The sequence below is a fragment of the Castanea sativa genome, chromosome 3, assembly GCF_040712315.1.
Source record: "Castanea sativa cultivar Marrone di Chiusa Pesio chromosome 3, ASM4071231v1".
Lineage (NCBI taxonomy): Eukaryota > Viridiplantae > Streptophyta > Magnoliopsida > Fagales > Fagaceae > Castanea > Castanea sativa.
This window is the reverse complement of record NC_134015.1, coordinates 34,172,991-34,187,626: the sequence shown is the minus strand read 5'-3', so window position 1 is coordinate 34,187,626 and position 14,636 is coordinate 34,172,991. Positions and strand designations below refer to the sequence as shown.

General features: G+C 31.6%; 1 protein-coding gene across 1 annotated transcript; it reads right to left on the bottom strand.

The window, feature by feature from the left end:
- Window positions 1–6,863: 6,863 nt before the first annotated feature.
- On the bottom strand, window positions 6,864–7,166 carry LOC142628844 (uncharacterized). The gene has a single exon (XM_075802881.1). The coding sequence runs from the start codon at window positions 7,164–7,166 to the stop codon at window positions 6,864–6,866; it is 303 nt and encodes a 100-aa protein (XP_075658996.1).
- Window positions 7,167–14,636: the final 7,470 nt, after the last annotated feature.

The window sequence follows — 14,636 nt, the reverse complement described above, 5'->3', positions numbered from 1 at the left end:
TACACAATGAGCTGCTTCAAGCTTCCTTTGGGACTTTGTGCAGACATCGAGAGTCTCACTAGGAAATTTTGGTGGGGCCAAAAAGGAGATAGAAGAAAAGTACATTGGGTGAAGTGGGACACTCTTTGTAAACCCAAATCCGAGGGAGGCATGGGCTTCAAGGACCTAGCTAACTTCAATGACGCACTTTTGGCAAAACAGGCATGGGGATTATTACACCACAAAAATTCCTTATTCTATAGAGTCTTCAAAGCGAGGTTCTTTCCACATTGTTCCATATTGGAAGCCCTAGACTCTAACACCGGTTCTTATGCTTGGAAGAGTATACTTAAAGGAAGGGATTTATTACTAAAGGGTGTACGCTGGAGGGTAGGTTGTGGAGAGAAGATAAGTGTGTTGAATGATGCATGGTTGCCCTCCTAAACTCAGCCTCGGATCAGATCACAAATTGTACAAGGTTTCAAAGACATGAGAGTAGCAGACCTCATTGATCCAACCACGCGTAATTGGGATAGGAATCTACTACAAGGATTATTTATACCACAAGAGGCGGAGCTAATTGCAAGCATTCCTATCTGCTTGAACAAGGTGGAGGACGAAGTGATCTGGCCATTTACTCCTTCGGGTTGCTATACGGTGAAGTTAGGTTCTAAGTTTCTAGCCATAGAGAATTGTAGAAGTCAACAAATAAGCCATACTCCCAACAACAATGGATTGTGGAAAATGATATCTCTCTATCCCAAGCAAGGTTCGTAATTTCCTTTGGAGGGCTTGCTAGAACGCCCTTCCTACCAAATACAACCTGCGACGGAGGCACATACTAAATGAAGACACATGTGAACTATGCATGGTGGAGGTGGAAGACACGTATCATGCATTATGGGGATGCAATCAGCTTGCATAGGTATGGGATTCCATCCCTTCCTTTGACTTCAGGCAAGCGAAAACCTTCCCATCAATTCGAGATGTGCTTACTTTCACAAATGAGGAGCAGAAGAATGTAGAGCTAATGGCTGTGGTCATGTGGACAATTTGGCATCGTCGAAACCAGGTCCAAACCTCATCCAAAGACTACCCGTTGTCGCAGATTCTCCATACTGCTTTAGAGGCTCTAACCACATTCCACCAAGCTGCTTCTGACACCCTAAAACAGATTCATCACAACCGTCCAGCCCTGATCAGGTGGTCTCCTCCTCCATTGGGATGGGTTAAGGTAAATTTTGACGGTGCGTTATTCAAAGATACAGGGAAAGCTGGCTTAGAAGTAATTATCCGAGACAATAATGGACAAGCCATAGCTTCTTTGTCCGAACAAGCTAGCCTCCCTTTTTCCCCAGACATCGCTGAAGCATTGGCTGCAGCCAAAGCATTGTCCTTTACACAAGACCTTGGGTACACTTCATTCATCTTGGAAGGAGATTCAGCCAACATTATAACCACCCTGAGTTCAGATGAGAAGTCACTCTCCATATACGGTCACATTCTCAGCTCAGCAAAGGCCAATTTAAGGGCAGACAGTTGTGTTTCTTTCTCCCATGTCTGTCGTGCAGGCAATAGTATAGTGCATAACCTAGCTAAACATGCTAGACATGTTAGAGGTTTCTCGGTGTGGACGGAGAATGTTCCTCCACACTTGATTCTTGTAATTCTCGCCAATCATGGCTAAGTTTTTTAATAAAGTTTGATGTCTTCCTTCTCAAAAAAAAAAAAAAATTTTATTTAAATTCAAATTTTTGTAGTTTAAAATAATACATAAAAGATGAGTTTATGGATCGAATGATAAATAAATTGATGTAACTCTACGCTATATTTCACTACTCAGTATTTTTTAATTAGATGTTAATTTTGATAAATTCACCACTGAATTACATTATTTTTGTATATTCTCTATACTTACGAAATTTAAAGATGATCAAAGATCAAAAGTCATGTCATCAATCAATTGTTTAAATTCAAATTTTTGTAGTTTAAAATAATACATAAAAGATGAGTTTACGGATCGAATGATAAATAACTGATTGGTATGAATATTGGTTTGCATGTTAAAAACATATAAAACACATAATTCAAATGTGTAATTTTTAAAATATGAATTTATTTACAAGTTATTGGGCGGTGTAACATTATTTAGAGTTACACCGGGTGTAACTTGAATCTATCCACTAAGAAGGTATCCTATGTGCCAAATGTATGCATCTAAATACTTACAGCATGTAGGTCTCACTATTGTCACAAGTTGTGAGAGACTCATTGCATATCCCTAAAATACAATATACTATTTTCTAACTACTTGTCATATAGTTGAAAGCAAGCAATGCTGAGGTCATCCATATTTGAGGTTTACGGGATGAATGATAAAAATAAAATAAAATAAAATAAAAAGACAAAGAAAATAAAAGAGAGAAAATCCGGTATTAACAACTTTCACAGTGAATTCATTACCAAAATTAAAATCTTTCGTTATGAATTCAAGGCTATGTTTTTCCATGCTTTTAAGTTTTAACCTTTTTAAATTAGAATACAAACAAAAAGAAAAGTTGTTGGCTGAAATTACGGTAAAGTTGATAATGATATATCCCCAAAAGATGCATAAGGCATGCCACTACAATAATGCTAAAGATACAATCTATTTTACAAACTACTGATGTGGTGAATAGTTATTGGTAAATAAAAAAAGTGATGTTAATGGTGTGATTAAATGAAAACTAATAAGAAGTTGGACACATCAACAGTTTGTAAAAATAAAATAAAATAAAATACTTTGTGACTGTATCATTACTCATGAAACTATATATGCAAGTAATATTTTAACATTCCCATGATCCAACGATAAAAACATGAATTTCAGGGATTTTTACATTTTTACATGTAAATCGACGGTAGATAAAATGTGGTGTTGACAATATATATATATATATATATATATATATATATATATATATATATATATATATATATATATATATATATTAATTGGATCCGGTTAAGCACACGTCAATCATCTATTTTAGGAAATTTTTTATGAAAAATCAAAAAATGTCAAATCAGTTAATTACTTTTTCATTTTTCCATAAAAAAGTTTTCTAAAATGGTATACTAACACTACTGCACACTTTTGGTGCGATAGTCACTCCACAAGTATAAGTGCTTATGGAGTGTTGGGGGCAAGGGCAGAAGTTTAAGTCTCTAGAAGAGAATTTCACACACATATACACTTAGATTAGGCTAGAATAAAATTTTTATCTTATATAAAAAAAATGATATACTAATATATGCCCTTAGGGCATACATTAGTAAAACTCATTAATTAAGGGTCTAATTATTGAGAGGGTATCTTGCGTATAAAGACACTCACAACATGTGGGTTCCACTGTTGAATGGGGCCTGCAAGCTGTGTGGGGCTCATTGTATACATCTAAAACATAAGATACTTTATGTTAATTTTTTTCCCATTGTTGTTGATTGGCTTTATCTCTTGCCAATTTCCTTGTAATTGCATACACATTTTCTTTGTATTTATTTGACTTTTAATGTAATTGGGTTGGACTTAGAATCTCATGAAGATTAGCTGGAACTGTGGGTCTTGCGAGATGCTCGCAAGATCAGGCTACCCACAAGTTGACATGTGAGGTGCACGCGCTTTTTCAAAATTCAGTTACAGTTGGACAATTCGCGAGACCACTCGTGAGATAGATTTTCCCACGAGTGGCCCTATACTATAGAGAATTCAGTTATCTTAGATAATCTGTTATACCTTTCTATTCCCACTACTTATATGTCTCTTTCCCACAATTTTTAACCTAGGTGAGGTAGATTGTCACGAGAGCGCCAAACACCTTAGTTTTCTGTACATCTTCCCTCTCACCATTGCCCCACCTTTTAGAGGTGATTTACCCAAATACAAAATTTATCTTACTTGAATGTTGTGAGTGAATTGGAGTTAGGAAGCATTAGAACTTAACTATTTTCAACCATGGAGGCTTGGTGGTGCAACCAAGTTGTATCAAGAGATCTGAAAATCTAGTGAAGATAAAAGATTCTGAAAAGTCCGTTGGTAGCTAGAGCTTGGAGGAGTCAAGTACATTAGGTAACTTAGGCTTGGAAGGTATTTGTGTATATTTGTACTCCAACTCATTCATTAGTGGTGTAGACACTCGATTTTGCACCCATAATTTAATCAAGGAAAATGACGAGAGTGACCATCCATGTACTCAAAAAAATCATTCTTGCATTACATGCATCATTTTGTTCTTGCATCACATGCATCAATTTGTTCTTGCATTGCATGCATCAGTCTACTCATTGCATATCATAACAATGATCTTGAGATTCTAACAGTCGCAACGGTGTGTCCGGTCTCAAAATCGAACCATCGGATCGAAAGATATCGCACGATCAAGTTTGCACGGTCCATATGCATTATGTCTAGGAAGAGTCAACCACACACGATTAATTTAAATTAATTCTAATTGGTTAAACAATTAAAATTAATTAAATAATTTTGTGATTGGTTAATAATTAGTGTTTAAAGTAGGGTTGCATGCATAGGAATAAAATGGATGATTGGATAACAATAAAATTGTGGATAATCTGAACTTTATTAAGATTTATTTTAGGATATTTATCTACAAGATAATTGTTCTTAAAAAGCCTGAATTATCTATAAAAGAGACAAAAAATCATAGACGGAGGATGAAAACACGTCTAAGTGCAAGGACCGGTCAACAAACCCTAGATGAGTCCAAATGGCACCTGAGCACGAAAGTGCGTTCGGCGTCCAAGAGCCAATTTGGCACTTTAAAAGTGTCGAATTCCCACCTTTTGGGCTTTGGCCCAATGGCCTTCAGGTGATGATAAGGCATATCCTTTTGTAGAAGGATGCGTCTCAATTCGCATTTTAAGGTCGTTACTTATTTTTTAAGCACTCTAGTCCCTATAAATAGAGGTTAGGTCTCATAATTCAGCACCTTTTGTTTATGCTCTAAGAGGCATACGTTTTAAGACTCTCAAATTGCTGATATTTGCTGATTATCTCTGAGATTTGCTACAAGAATTAGGGTTTTAGATTTCAAAGATAACTGAATAAGTTTCTTTGAACACTAAAACATCCTCTCAAGTAGAAGAGTGTTCATGCAAGAGGTTGCTTTCTAACCCTTTTTTTCTTATGCTTCTCTTACCATGATGATGCATGCTTTCTTGTTTCAAATATTCATATTCTAACTTGTTATGCTCTTGATTCTTTTATTGTTACTATAATCTGTTTCTTAGTTTTAAAGATCTACTTAACGCTCTCTCTTCAAAATAAAACGGATCTACATCTTCATTAGATGTAGATCTGATTTTTTTCTTCAAAATAAAACAGATCTACATCTTCCTTAGATGTAGATCTTATTTTTTCTTCAAAATAAAACAGATCTACATTTTCCTTAGATGTAGATCTAAATTTTTCTTCAAATAAAATAGATCTACATCTTCCTTAGATGTAGATCTGAATTTTTTCTTAAACAAAAATGGATCTACATCTTTCTTAGATATAGATCTAAATTTTTCTTAAAACAAAAACGGATTTTGTATCTTCTTTAGATACAGATCTTTTTTTTTTTAATGCATGCAGATTTTTGAAATAAAGAAAGAAGTCATGTATTGTTGTGTTTATTGTTTGTTCTTTTTGGTCCATGTAGCATAAAATTATTTTATGAATGAGATCCTCTCCAGAAAAAATAAAAAATAAAAATCTTTTTCAAATGAAAAACAGATCTAATTTTTCTGTCACAAAGCAGATCTGATCCTTTACAAAACTCAAAACCATTTTTTTTTTCCTCTTAAAAACAAATCTGAATTTTTTAACCAACCAAAAGACTTTGTTTTATTAAATAAAAACATATCTGAATTTTCTCTTCAAGAACCATTCTTTTTACACATACAAAAACAGATCTAATTTTTTTTTTTATATAAGTCAAACTCAATTTTCTAATCATTAAAATAGATTTGAATTTTTAATAAAATAAAATAGGATACATTCATAAATGGTTTTGTGTGATTTAGTCTATTTCACATGTTCAACATAGCATTCATAACATGCATAAAAATGGTACATTGGTCACAAGAGTCTAGAAGACCAGACTCTGTCAGGTCGGAATAGGTGCCTAACACCTTCTTATTCCGCTAGCCTCCGGATTTAGGTCTTTGGCTAAGTAGATCTAGCTTTATCTTTGCTTTTTATTTTGGGTAGATTGTAACTAGGACAAAAATGTATGTATTTTTGGTAGATTGTAAACTACAACCCAAAGCCATGTAATGTTCAAATCTTCAACTTATATCCTTTTTTTATTCAATCAATGAAACGAAGCAATTTAGTTATGTATTTTTTATTAAGTTATTCATATTTTTATACATAAAAAATAAGTGACGACTTCACACCATTTACCCAAAAAGAGAGGTGCCTTAAAAAGCACACCACAATCTCTTTTTTTTTAAGAGGCAGCCCAAATCTGGCGAGGTCTCTCACAAGTGGACCATTTCCAACTTGGAGAGTTGCAGAAAGGTTTTTACATTGAGTTCTTTGATTTTCCTCTTCAATAACACATTGTATGTTATTTTGGGTTTGCTGCCTCTTTACCTACTACCAGTCAGGGGCGGCTTCAGGATTTTTGTCCAGGGGGGTTTAATAAGAAACATAAATTATATGAAATCTAAAACAAAAGAGACTTGAGTATATCAATATCACAAAAAAAAAAAATTAACATGAAATTTTATAATTGTCTTCTATGAGGTTTCATATTTTGAAACATTTGCATGATAGATTCATTATCAATCCTACGAGCTATATCTTTTTCAATGTATACAGTCAAAAAATCATTCATTCATTGATCCCCCATTTGATTGCGCAGTTCATTCTTGATATATTTCATTGCTAAAAAACTTATTTCCACTATTGCAGTCGCAACAGGAAGGGTCAAAACTAACTTCACAAGCAAATATACCAGTGGATATATAACATCCTTATTTGTCTCCACCATCTTTCTAGCAAGGACCCCAATTCCTTTAAGCTCTAAAAACTCGTCATTGGAGCACATATCAACAATGTAAGTCTGAAGCTGATTATCAAGTGCCAATACATCTGTCTCAGAAAAATCAGATGGATAGAACTTTGCAAGATGGGTCATTTTTTTTTATATCAAAAGCCAAAAGCGAATCACTTGGATTCAAGCAAGCCATACAAAGTAGCAACTCAGTAGTCACCTTTGAAAAAAAATTATTAAGCTCTTGAAGTTGCAGATCTATGATTTGAAAAAATAGATCAATACGATAGTGATGTAAATTTGTAATTTGTGGGGCGTTGCGTTGTGGCCTCACACTAACTACAAATATTTCATCCATGTTCAAGATAGGAATATCATGCTTGCTAAAAAATGTGGATACTTCAGTCAACAGAGCTTCCCATTCATCATCTCTCATCATCTGCAATCGCTGCTTAGACACTCTGACAAATGTCCTAGCATTTACAATATATATCTTGATTTTTCTTTTGTAATGCTATTGACAACTCATTTTTGATCCCCAAACCATTTTTCATCAAGTATAAAGCAAAGGAAAATTCAAAAGATAGAATTAACCTTAAAATAGATCGAGCTTCAACTCTTTGCTTAGAGAGTAGGCTATCCTTTTCAGTCATCTCAAGTACATCAACTGTGGAAGAGAACATCAAAATCAAGTTGAGGATTGTCCTATAATGTGATCCCCAACGTGTATCACTAGCACGTTTAAGTCAACTGAAGTTGATGAGCAAAGCAATAGAAATAAAATGCTAATTTATTCTCCTTCAGAATTAAAGTTTTAAGACCATTAAATTCACCTTACATGTTACTGGCCTCATCATAACCTTGCCCACGTAGTCTTGATAAACTTAATGCATATTTATAGAATAAATATTCAATTGCAGCTTTTAGAGACAAAGCGAAGGTATTTGCTACATGTACAATACCAAGAAATCGCTTTGTAACAATTTCCTTTTTGTCCACATAACGCAAAACAATAGCCATTTGTTCTTTTATTGAGATATCACGAGACTCATCAACTAAAATTGAAAAGAACCCATTGTCAAGATCTTCGATGATGGCATTGGTAGTTTTATCTGCAATTGCATTCACAATGTCTTTTTGAATATCAAGATGGGTTAGCTTGCTGTTTTTTGGAGTTTTCTGCAACACTTTATTAATAACATCATTATGATCTACCAAAAATTATAGAAGCTCAAGAAAATTTCATTTATCACTTGAATCATCAAATTCATCATGACCACAAAAAGTTAATCCCCGATGCAAAAGGAATCTTATGCAATCAACTATTGCATTTAATTGAGTTCGATATTCAATTTTATCTTGATTTGACTGCTTAACAAAAATACTTTGATTGTGTTGATTTTGCTTCATTAGATTTTCACCATTTTTAAGAGCTTGGTTATGGGCGCTATTAACACCTCTAACATGTAGGTCTAGCTTTTCTTTCTTATTCCAACTATTGAATCCCTTTGTCACAAAACTATCACCTCCAGATTGCATACCAACATCTTGTCTAAATAGGTAACAATATAAACAATATGCAACATCCTTTTCAATACTATATTCCAACCAACTTCCATACTATTGAAACCATTTAGGATTAAATCAACACATAAGTCCACCAATTTTTGTTTGAGGAAAATCGTGTTCATAAGGTTGACATGGTTTTTTTTGTAAATAATATCTTCTTATTTCATCTTGATCATTAGGATGATAAAATGAAATCTTTTTTCGTAACCCAGGATCCGAAGGAAGATTGTTCACATCAACACGACCATGCTTAGAAGATGAATCTTGGGTAAGAGATGAATCTTGAGTAGGAGATGAATCTTGCGGCCTACAGGGTTTCCTTATTACAAATTTTTCCATAGTACTAGCAAAAATAAACTATAAGTTCATTTGACATATTTCTTTCTAATACAATAAACATATTAGTTATTGTTAAGTGATTTTTTGCAATTATTTAATTTATAAGTTTACTATTTTTTAAATGTTTTATATTTTTATTGTCCTTTAGTGTTAATATATTGACCAAGTCACATAGCCAACAACCACTCACAAGTCACATTCAGTAAAATTAAAAAACCACTCACAAGCCACAAATTAGTCAAATAGTCAAAGTGCAAAAGATGAGTCATAACTCAACTTTATATCAAACCAATACAAACACTAACAGCAACTCTACAATAGTAAAGAAACTCAAAACTCAACAACAGTAAAACATTATAAGTTCTCTAACCCATTAACCCCCACAAGCCTACACACACGATCAGACTTATTAGAGACTCAAAACTCAAGTTGACTAGTTGAGTTACTCAACAACAAATATCATAACATAGTCACAGTTCTTAACCCCACAGCCCCCACACACACACCCACAGTCCAAGATTCAAAACTCAACGGAAAAAAAATCAAAAGATAACTCCACAAGCACACACGGTGATTCACTCACACAGATTCAGTGAAATAGCATATCAAAACACTATAAACACACTCTCACAGTGAAAGAAAGAGAGAAAGAGAGCTGAAAAACCAGATAAAGCGATGGCAGAAGGAAAACCAAGCGGTGGCAGATTAGGGACAGTTAGGCAACGGCAGATCGTGGGGGCTATGCAGTCGCAAATTTTGTGTGTGTGAAGCAGAGGCAATGTTTTTCCTTTGGGTTTGGAGAGTGAAGATGAGAGATTTTGGAGGTTAGGCAGCTGCAAATTCTTAGGTTTTATTTGACCTTTTTTTTTTGGTTTATGATTTTTCAAAATTTGATTTATGGGCTTTTTATTACTGAGATTAAAGACCAAAATTTTCTTTTGGACTTCTTTTTTTTTTTTTCTGGAGTTTAAGTTGGGCTTTAAAAAAAATGGGTTAGGTTCATGGTGAGGGTGTGCGAATTTGTATTGTAGGGGTTCAAAACAATTTTTTTAAAAAAAATATTATATATATATATATAATTTTCGGGTTAGGGAGTTCATTTGGACCCCCTAAATATAACGTACCGTCGCCCTTGCTACTAGTCTACCCTTTACATTATTGGATTGTTCATTTAAGCTTATCCATTCATTTATTGAGTTCTATACTTAGCTAATTTGGTTAATAATGTAAATTTTGCTTTGATTATGATTAGTTTAAAATTGATTAAGCATTAATTAAAACTGTGTGTAGCCCCGTGTATATGCACGGATACAATTAAAAAATAGAGAGATGCTACGTCCACAATTTTTTTATAATATTTTCACAACAAATCATAGGTGGTTAGTTGTTATTGGTTCAAATTTGACCCTAACACTAAGATTACTTTTTTGCCCCAACAATAACAACTCGTAACAATCTGCCACTTAAGATTTGTTGTAAAAATGTTGTGGACATATTATTTCTCTTAAAAATATCCATAATTATACGATTCAAATTATATATATTTTTTAAAAGATTTTCAAATTATAAATGGTATTAGCTTACACTTTTTTTAAACCATATATTTCTAAAATGTATAATAATTTCTCATTATATATATATACTAGTCGTTAACCCGTGCGATGCACGGGAATAACTGCTGGATGAGTATCAAGAAAAAAAAAAAAACATTATTTTTGAGTTAGAGTAGTAAGTAAAAATGCATGAAATTATTTTTAAAAAATAGCACAAATGCATGGATTTACTGTGAACTATCTCTCCAAGTATGCAGTCAATTGCTACACCCTGATTATATAGAATATCATTAGATAGCAACAAAAATGCGAAATACCCATAAACTAAAAATAAACACGTAATATTAGAAATTTTAACTATTCAAGCATGCAATCACCTTTGTTAACACCAAATGCTCACATCTCAACAAATCAACCACCTAGAACAACATCAACAGATGCATTTAAAATTGGGCTTGTCCAATGAAGTTGCACGACATTCAAAATGTCATCGGGGAGTTCATCTGTGAGGTGTTTAGGATATGAAGGAATTTTTTTATTTTTTGAGAAATAGGATACGAAGGATTTTGATATGATATATACGTTTTATTTGTAATAGTTTCTAAAACAAACTAAAAATAAATAGAATGCGATTGGGAGTTTTTAGTGTTATTTATAGTTAGTTCTTAAAAACTGTATTTAAAACAAATTGAATTACATGAAAAGTCACACTCTTTGGTGTTTAAGATGTAAACATGGCTACAATTTATGTAGACACATGGCGCAATTAGGCATGGTCAACAAAAAATCAAACGTTTCGACTATTAGTTATTATATAGATATAATTTAGAATTTAATTAGCTTTAGACCTTTCGATTTTTGCACTTAATAAATCATTTGCCACAAAAATTAAAAACTTAGATGAACACATGGCAGAAAATTAGACTCAAATTGAAATCCAATTTAGCATCTAATTGGATTTGGATATTTGATTTTTACACTCAATTATTCATTTGGCACAAAATAAAAAATTAAATGGGACACACATGGTGCAAAAATGAGAATCTAATTAAAATCTAATTGGATTTTCTCTAAGTTTTGGCTATATATATTTGGGGGCCTAAATTGTGCCTAGTAATTTAGGTTTTATCGTCTCTCATCTTTTCCTAACTACTCAAACAATCCAAGAGATACTTGTTCCTAACTACTTCTCAAACAATCCAAGCCAAACCGGGATGAAGTATTTGGGGTTTACTGGTTCAACAAACAATCCAAGAGATACTTGTTCCTAACTACTTCTCAAACAATCCAAGCCAAACCGGGATGAAGTATTTGGGGTTTACTGGTTCAATGGTAAAATAGAAAAAGGAAAAAGAGTCAGACAAAATGAAAATCTGATATCAACAAACATTCACAATGCCCATTACCAAAAAAAAAAAAAAAAAAAACTTTCACAATGAATTCAACGTTTTGTTTTTCCATGCTTTCACCTTATGAAATTAGAAAACAATGGAAACGAGAAGTTGTTGGCAGAAATTGCGGAAAACTTTTTTTTTTTTTTTGAGAATCTTGTGAGAATCAAATTGCGGTAAATTTGATGAAGAAAAACTGAAGGATATATTCCCAAAAATGTTTAAGGTAAGTAGAATTCAAAATAATAATAATTAGTCGCTAACCCGTGCTATGCAAGGGAAGCTACCTATTTATGAGGTAGACTAAAATGATTTTATAAAAAATTTAAAAAACTACACTATTGCATAATTTGTTTTTGTATAACTTCAATTTGTGTTACAATTAAATGAAAAAGTCATTGCTTGAACATACAACTGCTTACAAAAATTTGTCAATATTTGAATTTGAATTTAAATTGGACTTGTTAGAGAAATAAAGTTTCACTCCTTGTTAAGTATGGATTAAACAAAAATAATTTTTTTAAAATGATAATGATGAGTTTGAGTTTAAGCTAGACTTGTTAGAGAGATAGAGTTTCACTCCTTATTAAGTTTGGACTAAACAAAAATAATTTTATTTAAATAAAATGACAATTTTATTTAAATATTGTGTTGACGTGAAAAATTGTGAGAACTTCAGAGGTTTCGGTTATATATATACATATATATATATATATATATATATATATATATATATATATAATAGGTAAAATTGAGAAAAAATCTAATTAGATTTCAAATTGGAATTCAATTAGAGTCTAATTTTGCTTTATGTGTCCCATTTAATTGAAGTTTTTAATTTTTGTGCCAAGTGAATTAATTCAATGTAAAAATTGAAAAATTGGAATTCAATTAGAGTCTAATTTTGCTTTATGTGTCCCATTTAATTGAAGTTTTTAATTTTTGTGCCAAGTGAATTAATTCAATGTAAAAATTGGAAAATTGGAATTCAATTAGAGTCTAATTTTACTTTATGCGTCCCATTTAATTGAAGTTTTTAATTTTTGTGCCAAGTGAATTAATTCAATGTAAAAATTGGATTGCAATTAGAGTTTAATTTTGCGACATGTGTCCCATCTAATCTAACTTTTTTTAATTTTTGTACCAAATAAGTTAATTTTGTGTAAAAAACGAGAAGTCCAATATAAGTAAACCATAAAAAAAAAAAAAAACATAATTTTTGAATGATTATATATTTATGATTCTTTTTTTTTTTTTTTTGTAGATCGAAAAATAATTTAAGCTTATAAGTCATCCACATGTATATGTGTGTGTGTGTGTGTGTGGAATTCAATCAGAATCTAATTTTGTACCACGTGTCCCATCTAATCAAAATTTTTAAATTTTTTATCCAAGTTAGTTAGTTTGGTGTAAAAATTAGATTTCAATTTGAATTTAATTTTACAGCATATGTTCCATCTAATCGAAATTTTTAAATTTTTGTGCCAAATGAGTTAATTTATAGTAGAAAAGGACGAGTCCAATATAAATAAATCATAAAAAACATAATGATATATCTAATACTATATATAAAATTAGAGGAAGAAATATTTTGAATAATTTTATATTTATGAGCTTTTTTTATAACTAAAAAAAATTCATTTGGTACAAAAATTATATATATATATATATATATATATATATATTAATAGGTAAAATTTAGAGAAAATCTAATTAGATTTTACAATTGAAGTCTAATTTCGTGTCATATGTCCTAAATTATTCATTTTTAGAGAAAATTTTATTTCTTAATTTTGGAATCAAATGTGAGACCATATCATAAATATCTATTCAAGTGAGTTACTGTACACAAAACCAAAGAGTCTAGAATTAATAAACATAAAAATATTTTAAAAAATTGACAATTTACATTTTCTACCAAACAACATTCATACAAGACTTTTTAAAGAGTTAAAAAATATATATGAGAATCGTTAGGATGTGTGCCCTTAAATCCTATTGTATGATGCTATAAATGACATTATGTATGACATTAATGTTGTGATTAATAAAGTTGTTTTATTATTTCTAAAAATAATGGTAACATAAATATTGGGACATTATCATATAGTCCATGAGATGCATAGTATGTGATTTATGTGAAAAGTCACAGAAGATATAAATTACAAGTTCTTTGTAAATTTAGAATTTTAGTTCATAGTCAGTGATAAAATTGGGCATTTCATCTGCGAAGACTATAACATATCAATTAAGATGATTTGTCTTAATCATGAAAATGGAGATTTCTAGTTGGTATGTTGATATGTTTTAAGAGTTAAAATATATTGAACTGGACCGCTGTGAGATTTATTATTCTCCTAACAACTATCAAATGAATAGTAAATCTCACGATTTCTATTTACATAAACTCTTAATTCTGAGAGAATAATGGACTTGATCATGAAGTGTAAGTTGCTTTGATAGATCAGGAGTGAGATCTAAAATAACGATCAAAACCTCAGTATGTTGGGCAGCCACATTTAGTGTAGATGGAACATATATTCTCAAGATGAAATTTATAGTCTCTTAACGGATATATAAAATATTCTCTTGAGATAAGTTTAATGAGTTTAGTTATTCAGAGAGTTAGGCCTAACTATTTAAGGAGTTACTAAAATATATATTTATGGAATTTTATTTCATAAATATATGATGAATAACTTAAAGGATTAAATCGGGTACTCAAGGAATTAAAATGTAGTAATTTACAAAGTGGCAGTTTA